Source organism: Odocoileus virginianus, chromosome X, assembly GCF_023699985.2.
Source record: "Odocoileus virginianus isolate 20LAN1187 ecotype Illinois chromosome X, Ovbor_1.2, whole genome shotgun sequence".
In the NCBI taxonomy this organism is placed as follows: Eukaryota; Metazoa; Chordata; class Mammalia; order Artiodactyla; family Cervidae; genus Odocoileus; species Odocoileus virginianus.
The window spans coordinates 29,848,921-29,872,185 of record NC_069708.1 but is presented as its reverse complement, the minus strand read 5'-3'; the positions used below and the strand labels follow the sequence as shown (position 1 = coordinate 29,872,185).

Genomic DNA, 23,265 nt, shown 5'->3' with positions numbered 1-23,265 from the left:
AATATTATGAGGTATGGGTCACTGGGTATTTGTCTAAGACTGTCTCTCAAGTCTCTAGATTACAGCTGAAAACTGTAAAGAAGGGGACTTGGGGACAGGGAGGCAATTGTTTCCCTCCCAGATGCTTTGCATGCCTGAGAATGGGCCACCTTCTCTTTTGATAAACACCTGGATTTTCTTCTGCAGGATAACTCTTCCCCATCAGTTGCATTCTTGGTGTGACTATTTGATCAAGATGGGCTTTCTGTCTCCACCCTGTCCAGGATAGGCATGAGATCCAAGCTATATTAGTCTCTCCCACACACACACATACACTCTCTCTCCCACTCATATTTGAATCTAGGGAGAAATAAAATGCAGCCCGGAAATGACTGGAACCCACTGTGGTGTCCTTAAAAAATTGCTTTATTTCCTCTTTGTGGAATCTCAAAGAAAAATCAGGTTTTGCCTTTCCTAAGGCTGGTTCTTCCTTTTTTGAACTAACTTACATTCTTTCAGAAACTTATTCTTTTTCTCAATTAATTTAGCTACAGTCTGTGTCTATGGGATGCAGACAAAGATCCCTGACTGATACAGCTGCCCAGGGAACATGCCAAGGATGGCAGGTAGGCAGGTTTTCGGGGTACCCAAGACAAGAGATGCCCTTCCTGTTCTCTCTTCCAATGTGTTCACAACCCCTGCAGGTTGGACCATCTGACCCTGAAAAGGTTTGGGGGTGTGGCTGTTTCTTGTGATAGCCAACCCCTACATTGGAATACACATTTTCAACCATCAAGTCATGTGCTGCAGTCCATGGGTTCACAAAGAGTCAGATACAACTTAGCAACTGGATAATAACATACACAGATATTCCCTTCATGGATTACAGCCTTGTTGTGGCAAAGGAGCTTGCTGACTCACTAGAAAAGACCCTGATGCTGGGGAAGATTGAAGGCAAAAGGAGAATGGTGCAGCAGAGGATGAGATGGTTAGATAACATCATGGACTCAACAGACATGAATTTGAGCAAACTTTAGGAGATAGTGAAGGGCAGGGAAGCCTGGTATGTTGCAGTCCATGGGGTCACAAAGAGTAGGACACTACTTAGCCACTGAACAACAATGTGGAGCCAGGCACTGTATTGACATGGAAGACATATTCTTCATCCTTGAAGGGGCCCCAGTAAAATCTTAAATTCTCCAAAGGGATCACAGTTCATCAAAATGGGCATAGTGAGAAAGGACTCTTACAAGTGCATTTTATACAGGAAAGAAATACACATTTAGGTCATTGTCTCAATTCCTTCTTCTACAGAGGTCTTGTGTAAGATGTGGTTCCTATTGAAGGACTATTCTGCACACTGGCCTGCCCCCAAGAATGGGGCAGAAGGAATAGTCCCTTCTTTTAAGGCAAATAAATGTGTGGCTTGACCTTGGCAACACGTGAACTCATTAGCAGTAGCGGGAGAGCTCCTCCATCCAGTGAGTCAAGAGACCCCATAAACCATAGGTCAGTGATTTCAAACACATTTTCCAAAGACAAAGAGATGAATCTGAAAGACACAGATGACACTCTGGAAGAGGTCATTGTGGGTTACACGTATTTTGATTGCTTCCAAGTTATATAAGAGAAAAACCAAACTTTTTTCGCATAGTAGCCTGGGTATTGTGAATAGTTTTTTTTTTTTTTTTGTACTTTATGAAAAACTTTTTTTCATTTATTTTTATTAGTTGGAGGCTAATTACTTTACAATATTGTAGTGTTTTTTGTCATACATTGACATAAATCAGCCATGGATTTACATGTATTCCGCATCCCGATTCCCCCCTCCCACCTCCCTCTCCACCTGATCCCTCTGGGTCGTCCTAGTGCACCAGGTCCGAGCACTTGTCTCATGCATCCAGCCTGGGCTGGTGATCTGTTTTACCCTAGATAATATACATGTTTCAATGCTGTTCTCTCTCTTTTTTTTTTCTTTTTTTTTAAATTTTTATTTGTTGGAGGCTAATTACTTTACAATATTGCAGTGGTTTTTGTCATACATTGGAATGAATTAGCCATGGATTTACATGTATTCCCCATCCCAGGCCCCCCTCCCACCTCCCTCTCCACCCCATCCCTCTGGGTCTTCCCAGTGCACCAGGCCTGAGCACTTGTCTCATGCATCCAACCTGGGCTGGTGATCTGTTTCACCCTAGATATACATGTTTCGATGCTGTTCTCTTGAAACATCCCACCCTCGCCTTCTCCCACAGAGTCCAAAAGTCTGTTCTGTACATCTGTGTCTCTTTTTCTATTTTGCATATAGGGTTATCATTGGCATCTTTCTAGATTCCATATATATGTGTTAGTATACTGTAATGGTCTTTATCTTTCTGGCTTACTTCACTCTGTATAATGGGCTCCAGTTTCATCCATCTCATTAGAACTGATTCAAATGAATTCTTTTTAATGGCTGAGGAATATTCCATGGTGTATATGTACCACAGCTTCCTTATCCACTAGTCTGCTGATGGGCATCTAGGTTGCTTCCATGTCCTGGCTATTATAAACAGTGCTGCGATGAACATTGGGGTGCACGTGTCTCTTTCGGATCTGGTTTCCTTGGTGTGTATGCCCAGAAGTGGGATTGCTGGGTCATATGGCAGTTCTATTTCCAGCTTTTTAAGAAATCTCCACACTGTTTTCCATAGCGGCTGTACTAGTTTGCATTCCCACCAACAGTGTAAGAGGGTTCCCTTTTCTCCACACCCTCTCCAGCATTTATTGCTTGTAGACTTTTAGATAGCAGCCATCCTGACTGGCATGTAACGGTACCTCACTGTGGTTTTGATTTGCATTTCTCTGATAATGAGTGATGTTGAGCATCTTTTCATGTGTTTTTGTGCCATCTGTATGTCTTCCTTGGAGATATGTCTGTTTAGTTCTTTGGCCCATTTTTTGATTGGGTCATTTATTTTTCTGGAGTTGAGCTGGAGGAGTTGCTTGTATATTTTTGAGATTAATCCTTTGTCTGTTGCTTCGTTTGCTATTATTTTCTCCCAATCTGAGGGCTGTCTTTTCACCTTGCTTATAGTTTCCTTTGTTGTGCAAAAGCTTTTAAGTTTCATTAGGTCCCATTTGTTTATTTTTGCTTTTGTTTCTAATATTCTGGGATGTGTGTCATAGAGGATCCTGCTGTGATTTATATCAGAGAGTGTTTTGCCTATGTTCTCCTCTAGGAGTTTTATAGTTTCTGGTCTTACATTTAGATCTTTAATCCATTTTGAGTTTATTTTTGTGTATGGTGTTAGAAAGTGTTCTAGTTTCATTCTTTTACAGGTGGTTGACCAGTTTTCCCAGCACCACTTGTTAAAGAGGTTGTCTTTTTTCCATTGTATATCCTTGCCTCCTTTGTTGAAGATAAGGTGACCATAGGTTTGTGGATTTATCTCTGGGCTTTCTATTTTGTTCCATTGATCTATATTTCTGTTTTTGTGCCAGTACCATACTGTCTTGATGACTGTGGCTTTGTAGTAGAGCCTGAAGTCAGGCAGGTTGATTCCTCCAGTTCCATTCTTCTTTCTCAAGATTACTTTGGCTATTCGAGGTGTTTTGTATTTCCATACAAGTTGTGAAATTATTTGTTCTAGTTCTGTGAAAAATACTGTTGGTAGCTTGATAGGGATTGCATTCAATCTATAGATTGCTTTGGGTACTATAGCCATTTTCACAATATTGATTCTTCCAATCCTTGAACACGGTATATTTCTCCATCTGTTTGTGTCCTCTTTGATTTCTTTCATCAGTGATTTATAGTTTTCTATGTATAAGTCTTTTGTTTCTTTAGGTAGATATACTCCTAAGTATTTTATTCTTTTTGTTGCAATGGTGAATGGTATCGTTTCCTTAATTTCTCTTTCTGTTTTCTCATTGTTAGTGTATAGCAATGCAAGGGATTTCTGGGTGTTAATTTTATATCCTGCAACTTTACTATATTCGTTGATTAGCTCTAGTAATTTTCTGGTAGAGTCTTTAGGGTTTTCTATGTAGAAGATCATGTCATCTGCAAACAGAGAGAGTTTCACTTCTTCTTTTCCTATCTGGATTCCTTTTACTTCTTTTTCTGCCCTGATTGCTGGGCCAACACTTCCAAAACTATGTTGAATAGTAGTCATGCGAGTGGGCACCCTTGCTTGTTCCTGATTTTAGGGGAAATGCTTTCAATTTTTCACCATTGAGGATAATGCTTGCTGTGGGTTTGTCATATATAGCTTTTATTATGTTGAGGTATGTTCCTTCTATTCTTGCTTTCTGGAGAGTTTTAATCATAAATGGATGTTGAATTTTGTCAAAGGCTTTTTGTGCATCTACTGAGATAATCATATTGTTTTTATCTTTCAGTTTGTTAATGTGGTATATTACATTGATTGATTTGTGGATATTAAAGAATCCTTGCATTCCTGGGATAAAGCCCACTTGGTCTTGTTGTATGATTTTTTTAGTATGTTGTTGGATTCTGTTTGCTAGAATTTTGTTAAGGATTTTTGCATCTATGTTCATCAGTGATGTTGGCCTGTAGTTTTCTTTTTTTGAGGAATCTTTGTCTCGTTTTGGAATTAGGGTGATGGTGGCCTCATAGAATGAGTTTGGAAATTTACCTTCTTCTGCAATTTTCTGGAAAAGTTTGAATAAGATAGATGTTAGCTCTTCTCTAAATTTTTGGTAGCATTCAGCTGTGAAGCCATCTGGTCCTGGGCTTTTGTTTGCTGGAAGATTTCTGATTACAGTTTAAATTTCCTTGCTTGTAATGTGTTTGTTAAGATCTTCTATTTCTTCCTGGTTCAGTTTTGGAAAGTTATACTTCTCTAAGAACTTGTCCATTTCTTCCAAGTTGTCCATTTTATTGGCATAGAGCTGCTGGTAGTAGTCTCTTATGATCCTTTGTATTTCAGTGTACAACAGTCTCATTTCATTGATCCATTCCAATCCCTTACCAAACCTGTAGTTTCTCCATCCATATCAGGTTGCTGGTCAGTTGCCTCCTTTCCAGCTAAGACCTTTTTCAGCTTCATTATAGATGTTGGACCTGATGATCAGGCTTATTACTCATCTTGCTTTATTCTCATAAACATCCTGGCACTTGTGTTTCTGAGGTTACTCTGGTCTGGAATCCAACCACTCCTAATGCTCCTTTTAAAATCATTTAATAAGTCTTTGAGAGCTTCCCTGGTGGCTCAGTGGTAAAGAATCTGCCTGCCAATAGAAGAGATGTAGGTTCAGTCCCTGGTCCAGGAAGATCCCCTGGAGGAGGGCATGGAAACCCACTCCAGTATTCTTGCCTAGAGAACCCCATAAACAGAGGAGCCTGGCAGATTACAGTCTATGGGATTGCAAAGAGTCAGACATAACTTAGTGACTAAACAACAATAAATTAACTCTTTGACCTCTCTTGTCTCCATATGCCAACTTCTGCTCCCTCACCTGCCACATCTAAATCATTTTCCAAATCTCTACAGCATATCTCTGCAATTTACTCAAATCTAAAATCTTTCCATTTTTATTTCCTCCTCCCTAATTCTAATCTTCTTGACCGCTCACACTTGAACATTGTCTCCTAACATATTTACTTACCTCTGATTCTCCCTCTCTCACTGGTCCTAATGTTCTAATCATAGTATTTCTCTGCTTAAAACCCTTCAGTGTCTTCTTTAACTAAGATGTGGGTGGCCTCCACAGTATAGTTCTCATCTTTTCAACCATAGCGTCTAAAACATATACCTGATGTTTTAGGGGAAAAAATCTACTGTTCCCCCAAATTCTCCCCCATCATTTTCTATCATTCAACATCATCTTCTAGTCAACTTTTACAGAGTATATACCATATTCTAAACACTATTTGAGCTAAGCCCTGTGGAGGTGAGGGGTGCTTAGTCTTTTGAGGGTATCAGATATAAAGAAGTAATGTTTATATAAGATGATAAACATGGAGAAGAGCAAAGTTCTTTGGGAACACAGAGAAGGGAAAAAATTAATTTTGTTTGTTGTAGGGAGAATCAAGGAAAGTGTCAGGAAATTTTGAGAAGGGAATAGGAGAGGGAAATGAAACAAAAGCTGGAAAGGGAGGAAGGGAAGAATAGCGGAAGGAGAAAGAGTAGGGAGAGATATTCCAGGCACAGAGAATATCAAGCAAGATACCTGGAAGCAAAAAGTGGTCTAGAATATTAAGTTAAAATATTTTGGGGTATAGGTAGAGGTGAAGAGAATGAAACTGAGTATTGATTGAAAAGGGTATTGTCAATGGTCAGAATGGCCGTTATCAAAAAATCTGCAAACAATAAATGCTGGAGAGTAGTGGAGAAAAGGGAACCTTCTTACACTGTTGGTGGAAATGCAAACTGTTACAAGCATTATGGAGAACAGTGTGGAGGTTACTTTTAAAAACTGGGAATAGAACTGCTGTATGACCCAGCAGTCCCACTTCTGGGACTATACCCCAAGAAAATCAGAATTGAAAGAGACACACATACCCCAATGTTCATTGTGGCATTACGTACATTAGCTAGGACATGGAAGCCAAATTCAGACTTAAATTGAAGAAAGTGGGGAAAACCACTAGACCATTTAGGTAAGACCTATATCAAATCCTTTATGACTATACAGTGGAAGTGAGAAATAGATTTAAGGGACTAGATCTGATAGACAGAGTGCCTGATGAGCTGTGGATGGAGGTTCGTGACATTTTACAGGAGACAGGGAGCAAGACCATCCCCAAGAAAAAGAAATGCAAAAACGCAAAGTGGCTGTCTGAAGAGGCCTTACAAATAGCTGTGAAAAGAAGAGAGTCAAAAAGCAAAGGAGAAAAGGAAAGATATACCCATTTGAATGCAGAGTTCCAAAGAATAGCAAGGAGAGATAAGAAAACCTTCCTCAGCGATCAATGCAAAAAAATAGAGGAAAACAATAGAATGGGAAAGACTAGAGATCTCTTCAAGAAAATCAGATACCAAGGGCACATTTCATGCAAAGATGGGCTCAATAAAGGACAGGAATGGTATGGACCTAACAGAAGCAGAAGATATTAAGAAGAGTTGGCAAGAATACACAGAAGAACTATACAAAAAAGATCTTCACGACCCAGATAATCATGAAGGTGTGATCACTCACACTCACCTAGAGCCAGGCATCCTGGAATGTGAAGTCAGGTGGGCCTTAGGAAGCATCACTACAAATAAATCTAGTGGAGGTGATGGAATTCCAGTTGAGCTATTTCAAATCCTACAAGATGATACTGTGAAAGTGCTGCACTCAATATGCCAGCAAATTTGGAAAACTCAGCAGTGGCCACAGGACTGGAAAATGTCCATTTTCATTCCAATCCCAAAGAAAGGCAATGCCAAAGAAAGCTGAAACTACCGCACAATTGCACTCGTCTCACATGTTAGTAAAGTAATGCTCGAAATTCTCCAAGCCTGGCTTCAGCAATTCATGAACTGTGAACTTCCAGATGTTCAAGCTGGTTTTAGAAAAGGCAGAGGAACCAGAGATCATCGAAAAAGCTGGATCATCAAAAAAGCAAGAGAGTTCAAAAAAAAAAAAATCTCTTTCTGCTTTATTGACTATGGCAAAACCTTTGACTGTGTGGATCACAAGAAACTGAGGAAAATTCTTAAAGAGAAGGGGATAACAGACCACCTGACCTGCCTCTTGAGAAACCTGTATGCAGGTCAGGAAGTAACAGTTAGAACTGGACATGGAACAACAGACTGGTTCCAAATAAGAAAAGGAGTGTGTCAAGGCTGTATATCGTCACCCTGCTTATTTAACTTATATGCAGAGTACATCATGAGAAACGCTGGGTTGGATGAAGCACAAGCTGGAATCAAGATTGCTGGGAGAAATATCAATAACCTCAGATATGCAGATGACACCACCCTTATGGCAGAAAGTGAAGAAGAACGAAAGAGCCTCTTGATGAAAGTGAAAGAGGAGAGTGAAAAGGTTGGCTTAAAGCTCAACATTCAGAAAACTAAGATCACGGCATCCGGTCCCATCACTTCATGGTAAATAGATGGGGAAACAGTGGAAACAGTGACTGACTTTATTTTTCTGGGCACCAAAATCACTGCAGATGGCGATTGCAGCCATGAAATTAAAAGACCCTTACTCTTTGGAAGGAAAGTTCTGACCAACCTAGATAGCATATTAAAAAGCAGAAACATTACTTTGCCAACAAACTTCCATCTAGTCAAGGCTATTGTTTTTAGTAGTCATGTATCGATGTGAGAGTTGGACTATAAAAAAAGCTGAGCACCGAAGAATTGATGCTTTTGAACTGTGGTGTTTGAGAAGACTCTTGAGAGTCCCTTGGACTGCAAGGATATTCAACCAGTCCATCCTAAAGGAGATCAGTCCTGGGTGTTCATTGGAGAGACTGATGTTGAAGCTAAACTCCAATACTTTAGCCACCTGATGCAGAGAGCTAACTCATTTGAAAAGACCCTGATGCTGGGAAAGATTGAATGCAGGAGGAGAAGGGGATGACAGAAGATGAGATGATTGGGTGGCATCACCAACAGAATGGACATGGTTTGGGGCGGACTCAGGGAGTTGGTGTTGGACAGGGAGGCCTGGCATGCTGCAGTTCATGGGGTCACAAAGAGTTGGACATGACTGAGCGACTGAACTGAACTGAACTGAGGACATGGAAGCAACTTAGATGTACATCGTCAGATGAATGGATATGGGAGTTGTGGTACATATACACAATAGAATATTCCTCAGATATAAAAAAAATGAGTTTGAGTCAGTTCTAATGAGATGGAACCTATTATACGGAGTGAAGTAAGTCAGAAGGAGAAAGGCAAATATTATATATTAACACGTATATATGAAATTTAGAAATGTGGTGCCAATGATCCTACATGCAGGGCAGCAAAGGGAACACAGATATAAAGAACAGACTTTTGAAATCAGTGGGAGAAGACAAGTGTGGGATGATTTGAAAGAATACCATTGAAACATGTACAGTACCGTATGTAAAATAGATGACCAGTGCAAGTTCGAGGCATGAAGCAGGGCGTTGATGCTCTGGGAAAACCTAGAGGTATAGGGTGCGGAGGGGGGTGGGAGGGGATTCAGGATGGGGAGATACATGTATACCTATGGGCAATTAATGTTGATGTATGGCCAAAAAAACCCCATCACAATCTTGTAAAGTAATTATCTTCCAATTAAAATACATTAACTTATAATTTAAAAAAAGGCTTCCAGTTCAAGATGGTGGAGTAGAAGGATGTGCACTCATCTCCTGCAAGAGCACCGAAATCACAGCTGGCTATTGAACAACCACCAACAGGAGTATGCTTGAACCTATCAAAAAAAAAAAAAAAAAGATACGCCACATCAAAAGACAAAGACGAAGCTCCAGAAAGATGGTAGGAGGGACACAGTTGCAATAAAATCAAATCTCATACCCATTTGTTGGGTCTTCCACAAACTGGAGAACAATAATACCAAAGAAGTTCTCCCACTGTTGTGAAGGTTCAGAACCCTACATCAGGCTCCCTACCCTGGAGACCCGACAAATGGACTGAGAATCCCCAGAGAATCTGACCTTGAAGGCCAGGTGGATTTGATTATAAGACTTCCATGGGACTGGGGGAAACAGAGACTCCAGTCTTGGAGGGCACAAATAAATCCTTGCACACACCAAGACTCAGAGGAAAAGAGCAGTGACTCCACTGAAACCAAACCAAAGCTACCTGCTAGTGTTAGAGGGTCTCCTATGAAGGCATGGGTTGGCACGGGCTCACCACAGGGGGGGAGGACTGGCAGTAACTGTCAGGAAAGGTCCTCTTTGTGGTAAACCTTCTTGGTGGGAGGAGAAGGGGACAACAGAGGATGAAATGGTTGGATGGCATCACCGACTTGATGGACATGAGTTTGAGTAAGCTCCAGGAGTTGGTGATGGACAGGGGAGCCTGGCGTGCTGCAGTCCATGGGGTTACAAAGAGTCGGACATGACTGAGCAACTGAATTGAACTGAACTGAACTGAGCAGAGCCCTACCCACCAGAGCAAGACCCAGTTTTTCCCACCAGTAGTCCCTGCCATCAGGAAGCTTACACAGCCTCTTAGCCTCCTCCATCAGAGGGCAGGCAGAAGAAGCAAGAAGAACCAAAACCCAGCAGAGACTAAACAAAGGCACATTACAGAACGTTGCTCAGCATGAAAAAGCAGAAAGTTATATCCCAGATGAAGGGACAAGATAAACCCCAGAAAAACAACTAAAGAAGTGGAGATAGGCAACCTTTCAGAAAAAGAATTCAAGCTAATGATAGTGAAGATGATTCAGGATCTCAGAAAAAGAATGGAGGCAAAGATTGAGAAGATACAAGAAATGTTTACCAAAGACCTAAAAGAACTAAAGAACAAACAAACAGATGAATAATACACTAGAAGGAATCCATAGCAGAATAACTGAGGCAGAAGAACGGATAAATGACCTGGAGGACAGAAATGTTGGAAATCACTGCCACAGAACAGAATATAGAAAAAAGTATGAAAAGAAATGAAGACAGCCTAAGAGACCTCTGGGGCAACATTAAACACACCAACATTCACATTATAGGGGATCCCAGAAGGAGAAGAGAGAGAGAAAGGACCTGAGAAAATGCTTGAAGAGATCATAGCTGAATACTTCCCTAACATGGGAAAGGAAATAACCAACCAAGTCCAGGAAGCACAGAGAGTCCCAGGCAGGATAAACCCAAGGAGGAACACACCAAGACACATAGTAATCAAACTGACAAAAATTAAAGACAGAGATAAAATATTAAAAGCAACAAGGGAAAAATGACAATATACAAGGGAACTCCCATCAGGCTATCAGCTGATTTCTCAACAGAAACTCTACAAGCCAGGAGGGAATGGCATGATATATTTAAAGTGATGAAAGGGAAGAACCTACAACCAAGAATATTCTACCTAGGAAAACTCTCCTTCAGATTTGATGGACAAATCAAAAGCTTTCCAGACAAGCAAAGGTTAAGAGAATTCAGCACCACCAAACCAGCTCTACAATAAGTGCTAAAGGAACTTCTCTAGGCAGGAAACAAGAGAAGGAAAAGCCCTACCTACAGAAAATAAACCCAAAACAATGGTAATAGGATCATGAAAGTGAAAGTGTTAGTCACTCAGTCATATCTGACTCTTTGCTATCCCATGGACTTTAGCTTGCCAGGCTCCTCTGTCCATGGAATTCTCCAGGCAAGAATACTGGAGTGGGTTGCCATTCCCTTCTCCAGGGGAATAGGACCATACATATCGATTATTACCTTAACTGTAAATGGATTAAATGCACCTACTAAAAGACATAGATTGACTGAGCAGATGAAAACATGTGCATGTATGCACTTCCACTTACCACATTACTCTGACCCCCCAAATTGTATGTAATTATTTTATATTGTTAGATTAATCATGTTCCCATTATGGCTTGCAATTGTAACCATCTTTTATTTTTTGCCTGACTATTGATTGTGAAAACTGATAAACATCTTTTACTATTGTGATTATGTAACTGTTACTCACTTAATATCATTGTATCATGATTGGGCAACAGAAAAATTATAGAATTCTCTATCACCTAAACTAGCATTTAATAGAAAAACCTGTAATCACTGTTTAAAATCTAGATGCATATCATAATTATCTTGGAATTTTTTGAAAAATACAAATGCCTAGGTATTTCTTTTTTTTACCAGAGCTCCAGATATGTTTCTATGGAGCAGCCATGTTTAACAACAACTGGACTATATGAGGATCTTTTACCTTTATCTAGTTTGTTTCATTTTTCTATTTCATAGTCAGTGCTCCCATTTCATTTAGTTTATGCTTTCCAATTTCTCCATCTCTTCTTTTTTCCTTGATGTTCTTTCTCAAGCCTTTATCAATCATAGTAGAAAATCTTTTGGATACATATATATATATGTATAACTTACAAATATATATATGTAAACTTATGAATTTTTGCCTAAAAGATCTATGAAATTTTGATTCTACTTGTTTGACTTAGTATAAATAGAATGCTATATTTCTAATTTTTAAAAAATAGATATGCAACAAGCAACAGAGGTTTACTATATAGCACAGGGAACCACAGTCAATGTCTTGTAATAACCTATAACAGAAAATAATTTCAGAAACAATGTATGTGCTTATATATAAAACTGAATCACACACAAAAAAGAATTCTATTTTTTGAAATTTAATAATGTTTATCTTTTTACCAGTTTTTCTAAATGTCCTATGAACATCTAATAACAACTTATGAAATACAAAATTTTGAATATATTTATGTAGCATATGATTAATATAAATTAATTAAATGTAAATCTATTATATTTAGATTATTAATGACATAATTAAAGATGCTTCTATTCTTGTTTTTTCTACACTTGATAACATAGTCCCTGAGCAATGTTAATACGTCTCACTATGATTATATATTTTTTCTTTTCACTTATATTTCTTCTGAGTTTTGCTTCTGTATCTTTGTTTCTTTGTTGTTAAGGTTTTGCTGTTAATGGTTTATGATGTCTATCTTCTTGGTGAATTGTACATTTTATTATAAAAAATATTCGTCTTTGTTTCATTTAAAATAAAATAATTTTTTAAAAGGAACAATGAAAAATATAAGGAAAAGGGTGTTATATGCAAGGAAAGTGTCAGACCTATGATTCTGTAGCAGTTGTTTAGGTTGACTGGAGTAGGGAGAGACTCATGGCAACTCATGAAATTCCTGAAGCCTAGAATGCCTTTCTCTCCTCTATTATCCCCCATTCCTACTCCCTGGAACACCATCCTTCAAGGTCCAAATCAAATGCTGCTATTAGTGAATTCTTCACTGATTTCCCTCCTTTCTAGAAGTGGAATAATTTCTCTCTATTTTGAACTCCTATAGAAACCTTTTCCTTCTATTTCAGTGAATAAAATATATTTATTAGCTTTGTTTATGACTTGTTTTCTCCCATAAATTCTGAGTACCTTGAGAGCAAGGATCTAGTCTCAGTCAACTATCTTTTCCACTGCAGTTTCTGGTACAGCACCATGACCACAGGTAGTACATAGTAAATTTGTTGAATTAATTTAAACTCGTATCCCAGAGATTAGCACTACTTGTCCCAAAGGCTATGTTGTCCCAGATCCATAGGCAGAAACATGAATTACTTTCTTGTCATATTTTTTTCCAGTTGGGAAAGGCCAAGGACAGCCCCCAAGATAATTGTAGGCATGGGTCATCTAGACTCTGAGACCTGAGCCCTAAAGGCCTTTGGGGAAGAGTATAGCAACCTACTAGGACAAGATCTGTGAGCCTTCTTTAGACCCAACTGAGGGAAGGTCAAGTAGGAGAGGTTGCTTTTCCACTTTAACTGAGCATTTTCTTGCTTCAAAATACCTGTCTCCATGCTAATGTTATATCAGTGCCATTATACTGCATGATTTACTATGATCAGCAAAGCAGCTTGTACATTATTCCAAACATGCTAATCAATTTTAGCTCAAAATAGATTTTAATAACCCCGTAAAATTTGTTATCCTAAAATGCTGATCGATAGGGAAGAGCTAAAGCAAGTGCAGAGATGTTTGTATTGCAGGCATAAAAAATTATAATCCTTCTCCCAAATCTTTTTTTATAAACAGCCAAGGTATAAATTAAAATGTGTGAAAATACATACCTTTAAGTTGTGTCATTTAGAGCTGAGATCTAAAAAGTCATAGGAAAAGACTAAAGATTTTCTGCTCAGGGTTTAGCCTTCTGATTCTGTAGGTGGAAAAAAAGGCCCAAATAATTAATAATCATTGTTAATATCTATTATAGTATCTCTATTAGTATCTAAGCCAGTATCTATGATACTCAGTTTGCCCTTTTGAAAAAAATAAGGGAATAAGGGAGCTCCCTGGTGGTCTAGAAGTTAGGATTCAGTGCTTTCACTGCCATGGTCCAGATTCAATCCCTGGTGGGGAAACTGAGGCCCCAGAAGCTGTGTGGCATGGCCCAGAAAAAGAAAACAAATAAGAACCTAGTAGAGCCAAAATTACAAGGTGATTATAAGTACAAAATGAGAGAACTTCTGTAACTGTATCCAGCCTAGAACCTAGTGCTCCCTTCCTCTCCCCTTCCCAACTTATCAAACTCCCATACCAGTCTCCTCCTCTTCTCTTTTGCCAAAGCATATTATCTCTATTCTCAACACTTTTTTGCATTTAATTCAGAGCAATGAATCCTGGGTGCTTGGTCAGATTTTTTTCTGAGGAGAAATTTATGTTCTCAGGAAAACAGCATTGCAGAGTAAAGTTACAGTGGCACTTATATGTTCCATGACACAGTATTCTTGTTGTATCTGACAAGATTAGACAATTATTGATAATTAACTGCATTGCTCCTGTATATATTTCATGATACATTAATTTTTGCTAGTAATATTTGTCTGAAGCAGCTGTTCTTTATTTCATTACCTGAAAGGGGAAAATATAAGTATAGATCGGTAATCTGTGGAAACATTTTTACAGCCTTGTTTTGGCCAGGGGTTGGAAGTGGTTAAATGTGTTACTATCTGAAAGAAGACGTAAGTTTGCCTGCTTCCTCAGACTTCTGTTTTAATAGTATGGTAGCCAAGAGGGGATAGAAGGATCTAGAATGTCTGAATGAAGTGTGAATTTCCAAACTGACTTATATGGCATGTAAAAGCTATGAAACAAAAAACAAGACTGTCTATGAAGCCAGTCTGGAAACAGGTAAATTCCAGTAAAGCTTTTAAGACCTCTCTAGCTGAAATAACCTTAAAACAGAGGAAAAACTTTAGTGACTGATATTATTATGTATTTGAAATGTGCAGGTTGAACAGCATTTGGACTTGGAATGAAACAATAAGAGGTTCCATTCATGGATAACCAACAAGATAAGGCTATTGTTGCCTCAACCAACGGAGAAAACACTATGATTAATGGGGTCAAGGAAAATGGTAAGGGAATTTAATTATAGTATGCAATAACTCTCCCAGTAGTCCTTTGTTATTGCTATAGATTTTCAGTATCAACAGAGCAGGGGCAAGTTAAGTCTAGGATACCTCTGAGATAGGTATTAATCCTAAACTTTATCCCACCAAATCTGTAACTGGACTAGAAGGGTCTCTAGGAGGTATCTAATCCAACCCCTTTGCTCTCTGAAATTATCTCTATCAAATGAATACTTAGGTTCCCCTAAATTCGTAGTGAATTAGAAATCTACTTTGATATGAAGTTTGAAATGTCTAGATTCCGTAGAAGCTTCCAAAACAGAGGTAAGTCTGAAGGATAGGAATATGCCTTAGAGTTTAAAAATCATGAATATATCCCATCTGAGCATTTTCCCACCCTGAAAGCTTTAACTTTCCAATTGATCAAGCAATCCATTTTCCCCTCATTTCTGAGGAGGGTGTTGTGTGTGTCTGAAGAAAAAGCTGAACCTAAAGAAATAATTACTTTTCACTCACATAAATGTTCAGTACAAAATCAGGGTCATTCTTTAACTTTGTAGTTTCTAGTTCTAAAGTTAGAGAAGCTGAAGCTTACCTTTTATACATTAAGATCAAGTACCAGAAACTGATCAAGGGAAAGAGTTAATGAGTCTGGTCTAAGATCTTTAACTTTATTTCTGTCATTTTCCCCCTTTTCTCTAGATTCAGAGGACCAGGATGTGGCAATGAAGTCATTTGCAGCTCTAGAGGCTGCTGCACCAATCCAGTCTATACCGGTGGCTCAAAAAGAGAACCTGATGTACCCCAGAGGTCTCCTGCCTCTGCCCTCTAAGAAGCCCTGTATGCAGAGCCCTCCCTCTCCTTTGGGCCTGATTGAAGCACCTGAGCATACTGCTAATAGTGCTTCTGTGAATGCCATCTCCCTTACATCTGGTGTTGCAAAGGGCCTGAACACATGGTCATTGCCCAATGAGTGTGAGAAAGCTCCATTTGCCATAATGGAGCCTGCAGGCATGTCAGCTCTGAATGGGGACTGCCTCATGCAGCCAAGCCGGACTTGCTTGGGCTGCTTCATGGAATCCAAGGATGCAGTAGATCCTGAGCCAGGGATCAGTCTAAAAGTCAGTGATCTAAACAGGGATTATGAAACCTGTGCAGTCTCTGATATAGGGATTCAGTGTATTAATGCTGGAGAAAACATGAAATATGGAGAACAGCTTCTCTCAGATCAGCTCCTAGGCTTCCCCTTGCACAAATCAAGGGCAGGAGATAGACGAGAAGCTGAGAAACCTGACATTGACTTGGAGGACCCAGGTCAGAAAAGTTATTATGAGGCATTACTGTTAGATAAGTGCAATACAGAAGAGGCTTTGCTGGCAAATTCCAATCAGGATTGGGGTTACTTTGAGACTTTCATTAGTGAGAGTAAGATCGAACTACTTGACCTCTGTTCCAAGAATGAGCTGTCTGTCAACCTGTTCTCTGAAGAAGATGTGGATAACTACATGTTTGATGATGATGAGTCAACACTGGGCAGTGATGTCTGCTCCCTGAAAATTCGATATGAGTCCTTCCAGGACAATGTTCGAGACAAGACCACCCTTTTGATGCAAGAGGATGCCCAGTTCAACTTTTTTCCTAGTGTCTTTACTACCTGCCCTAAGCGGGAGTCTAAGACTGGAGCCCTGAAGCAAAGTAGTGATTTTTCCCAATTCAAGGTCCCTGATGTGAGCATTATCTGGGGGGAGGAAGATAAAAACCTGGACAAGAAGAAAGGCAAAGAAGAAGGCCAGGAAGAAAAAGGTGCAGAGAAAAAAGATGGGAAGGATAATGAAGAAAAATCTGCCTTAAATAAACCATGCAGTGGAACTGAAGTAGAGCAATTTAAGAATCTAAAGCAAGGCCATCTTGCCAATTCCTTGGAGGCATCAGGGAATTTCAGTGATGGTAGTTCCTTCATTGAGGTCTCATTTGATACCATGGGGGAAATCAAGGACTGTAGCCGCTATATGGCTCGGGACACTAATTCTGGCAGCTCCTCCTCCCAGCAGAACTATGGGCTACGAGCCAAGAGAAAAGTCAGGTATAGTGAAGATTATCTGTATGATGTTGACTCACTAGAGGGTGAAAAAGTAAATGAGAGGAAGGAATGGCTGCCAAGTGGTTCTATAGAAGAAGATGATGATGAATGGTGTCCCAAAAAGAGAAGAAAAGTAACCCGTAAGGAGCCCCCTGTTATTATCAAATATATTATCATCAACCGTTTTAAAGGTGAGAAAAACATGCTGGTGAAGTTGGGTAGAGTGGATGCCAGTGAAACAACAGTTAATTTGAGTGAAAATCAGCTCAACAAATATGCCAAGCTGGCTCCCTTGAAGGGCTTCTGGCAAAAGAAGAAAAAGCAGAGAAACAGCAATGCAGACTCCAGCAAAACATCCTTATGCCAAAAGCAAAGCTTTGAACCAGGTAGCTTTGAGATGTCATTTCTGCCACCTGCTCGCAAACGAAAATCTAAACTTGGCAACAGGCACAGGATTCAAAGAATCCCATCCATAGAAACGTCAGCAAATGGTAAGCAGGTTTCATTCTGCAATGATGAGAGGCAAGCTAATAATCGTAAAGAAGATGGAGGCCTGAAAGGCACACTGAAGTCAGCACCTCTGGCTTCCCCCAGCTGTGCAAATGGATCACATTTAAATGACGTCACAGGTCCTGATTCAGAGAAAGTCAAAGCCCAAGATGGTCAGTTTAAGGGACCAGAGAGGAAAGTGCTTAACAAAATCAAATTTAAAAGTGAAGCCAGGTTAAAATCCAAGAAAATCAAAGCTGGGCAAGAAGGCAAGCCAGTTGTTCAAATGAGTCCTGTTTTGGAAAACCAATCCTCCAAGGCTAATTCAAAGAATGAAGCTATTCCTGGGACCTCAAACAGTTCTCATCTATCTGAATTTCATGAGACAAAGGTTGCTAAGAATTCTACTTTCCTACCAACCAGCTGCTCTTCTGAAATGCCTCTATCATCTGCTCATGTTGCCAACAATATACCTGTTATTCCTGGAGGGTATCTACAGACATTGTTAGATGCTTCTGACTTGTCAAATAATACTGGTATCTCATACTTCAATCATCATTCTCCAGAGCAAAATGAAGACAGGCTCACTCAAACAGAAAAATCATTTGTACCTCTCCAACCTGCCCAGGACTGTGTGCTTTCCTCACCTGCTGAGTCTCAGCTGCTTCAGTCATCCCAAAATTTCAAAATGGAATCAAACAGCTATGGAGATGTGTGGCACAACAAACCTACTTCTGGCTCCCAGGAATTCATTGCTGAAGTCTCAAGGGAGATAGCTCCAACCCAGTCCAGTGAATTTGGAGTCTCTCAAGTAGTCTCCATGGAAAATAGCGTCACAGCTACAACATACAATCCAATCTGTCTCAATAGTGGTGGCAGTAGTTGCAACAAGGTCATATATACCTCTGTGCAAGACACCCAGCTCTCATCTGATGACTCTTACCAATTATGTCACTTTAATAATGGAGAGGTCTGCTTTCCTTTCCAGCAGGGTCCAGTCAATATGGACGATGTGCGGCTCTTTAGCTTTGATTCCATTGCCCCACTCTCTGTCAACTCAAGCAATTATTGCTCTTTAAGCTTGAAATCCTGTGAAAAGGATGGTGATGATGATATTGCTGATGACTTCTTGGCCCACTGCAGCCCCAAGCTGGTGATCCAGCAGAGCATTGATGAGATAGCACCACTAAAGGAGTCCACTGACCTTCTGGATATCTCCAACTTCACTCCTGACAAATTCCGCCACTCTTCTCTCTCAGAGATATCTCCACCTGATACTCCCAGTCTTTCACCTCAAATTACCAGATGTGAGAATATCAAGACACTAGGAACACTAAAAGGATTCCAAGAGGGTGTCCCAGGAACACTGGGCAATATGGAGAAAATCAAGTGGGACTGCAGTACCCTTTCACGGCAGGTTCAAGTGGATGATGGATTTACTTTAAATAACCATCAATTTCAGTTCCATATGTTCAATGATGAGGATTCTGTCAGCCTGCTGCAGAAAGCCCCTTGCTTATCAACATTTAATGATCCATCTAGTCAAATGAGTACTAGCAGCAAGGTGCCAAAATCAAGAAAGAAAAGTTCACCCAGCAAGAGTGGGGCTATGAACCAAAGCTCTTCTCAGAAAAACAACAGGAAAAAATCCCCCAAAGGCAACAACAAAGGGATTGAAAAACCACCTGGCAAAACCTCCCGCCAGGTCCCTAAGTCAGCAAAGAAAGGGAAATTCATGGCTGCAATCAATGGAGAGAAAATGCAAATTGGCATCAGTCGTGGAGGAGGCCAAATCAACAGCATATCCTCCACAGGGAAGACATTGGCTGAATGTATCCAACATGGCCCTGTGGCGTCTATGAAGATGCCAAATCAGAAGGGACTTTCTGGAGACTGGTCTTTAAGTCAGAAGGGACTTTCTGGAAACTGGTCTTTGGGGAAGGAGAGCAGCGCAGGTTGGAATGACATGAACATGGGCACCAACACCAACAACCTTTTGGATGATGACCAACGGGAATTTCAGGAGCCTTCATATATCTTGTCCAACATTGCCTCTGGTATGGCAGATGTGCAGAGGTTCATGATGGCCTCCATAGAACCCCTTTGGGAACCCATGGAGCACCATGGGGACCCCAATATATTCTACTCCCCTGAGTCCAATAGTCTAAAATTAAAAACCCTCAAAATATTGGCTGGGACACCACAGGAATCTAAGAAAAAGGTCAACAATGGCTCTCCAGGAGCCACTAAGAATCACAGGTCTATCAAGGGTGTGAGTAAAAGCAATGGGAAAGCAGCGATAGGTGATCCTGGTCGTGCAAGCATGTCTGGTTATAATGAGGACTCTCGCTCTGCCTTCTTTGATAAAAAGCTTAATAACCTGAGCACTTTAGGCAATAATGTACCGACACACAAAAAGTTATATCGTCACAAAACCAGCTCCAAGGCCCTGAGAGAAGAGAAGTGTAAGGGAAAGCGCATGGAGCGAGAACAGGTCCACAAGGATGAGGCTGGGACAGCTTCTTTTGAAAAACTGAGGTAATACTGCACCAAAATTGCTGAGATGATGCACCTTAGCTTTCCTACTCTGCTAAGCCCACAGTCCCTCATTTTTTCCCTCTTAAAAGCAAAAGTTTGCATGAAAGAAACTGTCCCATTCCTTTCTTTTTCAAATTGAAACAAAAAGAAAAAAGTGCATGAAAATCCCTATACCTCTAAGCCACCCAAAAGATTGGGCAATTTTGTTGTGGCTTGACTAGGGATAAATTTTGACAAGGCTACTTTTTCTGCTAGTCAGCATTGATTTTTACTTACTGAGGAAATACAACTAAAATATGCTTTTGAATGATTTGGGGAAGGGGAGGGCTTTGCAGTAAGAAAAATTTTGACCAACAGAATTTAAAAGTTATATAGACAAAAAAACCAAGATGATTTAAACAAAAAGAGCATAATTTGGAAAACAAAATCTCATCATAAAGCAATTAGGAGTGCTTTCTAGTGCCCCCTGCTATTGGTATCTTTTTCTGCATCATACGGCATCTAGTATGATGTAAACAAATTCAGATTGTATGATCCCTTTGTGGGACATACACTAAATCTAACTAAGATGGCATAAATTGTTTGGTTTTTCTGCAGGGATTCCGACTACAATCTCCTAAAAGCAGAAACAACATTTTGGGTTTTACCTGTGTTTGACGAAGAGACTCGCATTTTCCAGAAAGACATTTGATGTTTGTGTTTTATTTCTTTCAAAATATGCCTTGTGGTATGTATGTTGACATGTAAGTGCTTAAAGAAAAGAATTTTAAAGTGTGGGAATAAGTCTTTAGAAGCAAACTTTAATCTGATGTTCTATGTAAAAGACTTTAGAAGTCATACAGTTGCACAAGTAGTTTATGCACTATTTATCCAAGGGGAAATAAAGGAAAACATTGTGCCAAACTACAAACAAGTGACTGTATTGTATATATTTTTACTTCTATATCAACATTTGGTTGTGAGTATTTGGGCAACTTGTCCCTGTTAATTTACTAGAAACATTCCAGTGATTATTGCTATTAACCACCCCCACTTATGTGGATAGCACCTGTAGATCACAGTGGAAAAATATGTTGTGTTACACAATTTACCAAAACTTAAAGGATACTGTTTGAAATGTGCCAAATTTCCTTACCTCATCTTACATATTCACCCCCACAGTTTAAAGCTCATTAATTAATTTAAAATATAAGAATACATACCTTATTTTTTAAATTAAAATTCTACTGTCCTGTGTGGAAACATGAACCATTAAATAAGGCACAAAAAGGTTTGTTTGTTCCATTGTCTAAGGGTTAAAGTGTTGGAAAAGTCTGAAAGTCACAACAGCTAAGTCCATCAGGGACCCAAGTATATGCATTTACAGAAACTTTTACAAGGAAACAAAGCAGCTGCTTTAAAGTTTGTTTTCTAAAAGGAAAATCTGTATCTGAAAATTATTTAAAGTGCAAAGTTATATTGCTGATACTTTATATCTCAGTTTTATATATTTTATAATAGTCTGGGATAAATTATAAAATAGCTATAAAATCAAGACTAAGATAAATGAAATACATAGATTGCTTTTAAGTAGTTTCATAAATGTTTTATTCCAGTTTTGTCAGAAGTGCACTCATATCATGGCTTTAGTGTTAAGTGTTTAATCTTGCAATGCCAATGTCATTTAAAGAAAATGTTAAGGTATCTCAGTTTGATGCCTATGAATCACATACATATATTTGATAAACTGAATAATTTATAACAACTAATTGGGGCCATATATACTTAGTCTGAGGATGACTAGAGTATCTGATGCCACACACTAAACTTAAATCTCAATCTTCTATATAAATTTTTGAAATCACATTTTTTATTTAGCCCTTTCCCTTTTTAAAAAATTTCACAGCCCCAACATCCCTCACAACTAGCTTTTTCTTCCCTTTTATTCACCACTTGACTTCTAACATTTGATCTCTTTTCCTTGCACAGTTGAAGGCCTGTGTGTCTGATGACTGATGCATTATGGCACAGATGAGATAATGGATGTGAAAGCGCTTTGTAGATCGTAAAGTGCTATACAGATATAGGGGATTAATATTATTAATGTTGTTGGTTGTTGTTGTTGTTACTCTTACTATTCTTGCTAATATTGTTACTAACCTATTAACTTGTGGATATATAGGCTGTGGGTGGGAGGGTGGAGAATAGGTGGGTGGGGGAAAAGGGGATTTTAAAAAAGGGAATATGTTTCAAAAGGAAAATTTTAAGCAAAATATGAACCTACCTAGTCATTGCCACCTAAATATATTCACAAACAGAGAAGCAACATTTGAAAGTAGTCAGAGAGAAGTGGAAGGAAGCCTGTCACATATATAAGTATACACACTTCCCAGTCCATGATTCCTTTTACCAGCCAGCTCTACTACTTACAACTAGGTAGTAAAATGAACAAACATTTCTTCTTGATGGTGTGATTGTGTATGTCTGTGGGGATGAGTGGGTGAAGAGCATTTCGTGAGGCTGCTTCAGGCCTATTCCAAGGTTTTGACACTAGTGTGTGGTGAGTCCTGGAAAATTACTTAATGGAAAAGTACCAGATGTGACATGTCTCCTGCTCTTCAGCAGCCATTCAAAAGGAAAAACAATCAAATGGGAACATTTTCTTCTATTTCTCCACTCTGATAGCTAGCTGTTTTTACTAAATGCTATGGCTGGTTCCTCGGAACTGGTCTTTGTTTTGTTTTATTTTTCTATTTTCCAGCTGAATTTAGTTTGGAATCACCAACTCTGCCTGTATTCTGATCCCCAAGACTCCAAATCTCAAAGTCACCAGCTTACAGGAATGGAGTGCTTCCTATGTAATCAAATGGTGGCAATGAAAGAAGGAATAAAGAAAATGTTCCATGAGTATAGTGTGTTTTATAAAAATAAATATGGGAGTGGTTGTCCCACTTTTCCTCAGTATCAGTTCAGCTTTGGAAAATGGGGTGAGGTGGGATAGAAGGACAGCCTAAAACTGTTGGAAACAAACAATTTCCTTGTCAGAACTTGCTATCATGAATCCTTTGGAATGGATACTCTTTCAGTCGCTCCTATGGAGCCCATTAGGAGCCTAATCTAGGACATGGTTTATCCCTTTCTCCGAAGAGAACTGCCATTTTAAAGTACTTTTTTTCTTGGCCTACAGTTAATTTTGTTT

At 39.3% G+C, this 23,265-nt stretch overlaps 1 protein-coding gene across 2 annotated transcripts in view; it reads left to right on the top strand.

Annotated features, from left to right (window-relative positions):
• Window positions 1-22,272, top strand: part of NEXMIF (neurite extension and migration factor) — a 220,017-nt gene extending 197,745 nt beyond the window's left edge. Inside the window, exons 2-4 of one of the 2 annotated variants that reach the window (XM_070462058.1) lie at window positions 14,861-14,986; window positions 15,683-19,606; window positions 20,685-22,272. In XM_070462058.1, the coding sequence (XP_070318159.1) occupies window positions 14,908-14,986; window positions 15,683-19,606; window positions 20,685-20,707 (4,026 nt within the window). In that variant the 5' untranslated portion in view covers window positions 14,861-14,907 and the 3' untranslated portion in view covers window positions 20,708-22,272. Of the gene's footprint in view, window positions 1-14,860; window positions 14,987-15,682; window positions 20,088-20,684 lie in introns of both variants that reach the window. The other variant, XM_070462057.1, reaches the window with a different exon arrangement.
• The last annotated feature ends 993 nt before the right edge of the window (window positions 22,273-23,265 follow it).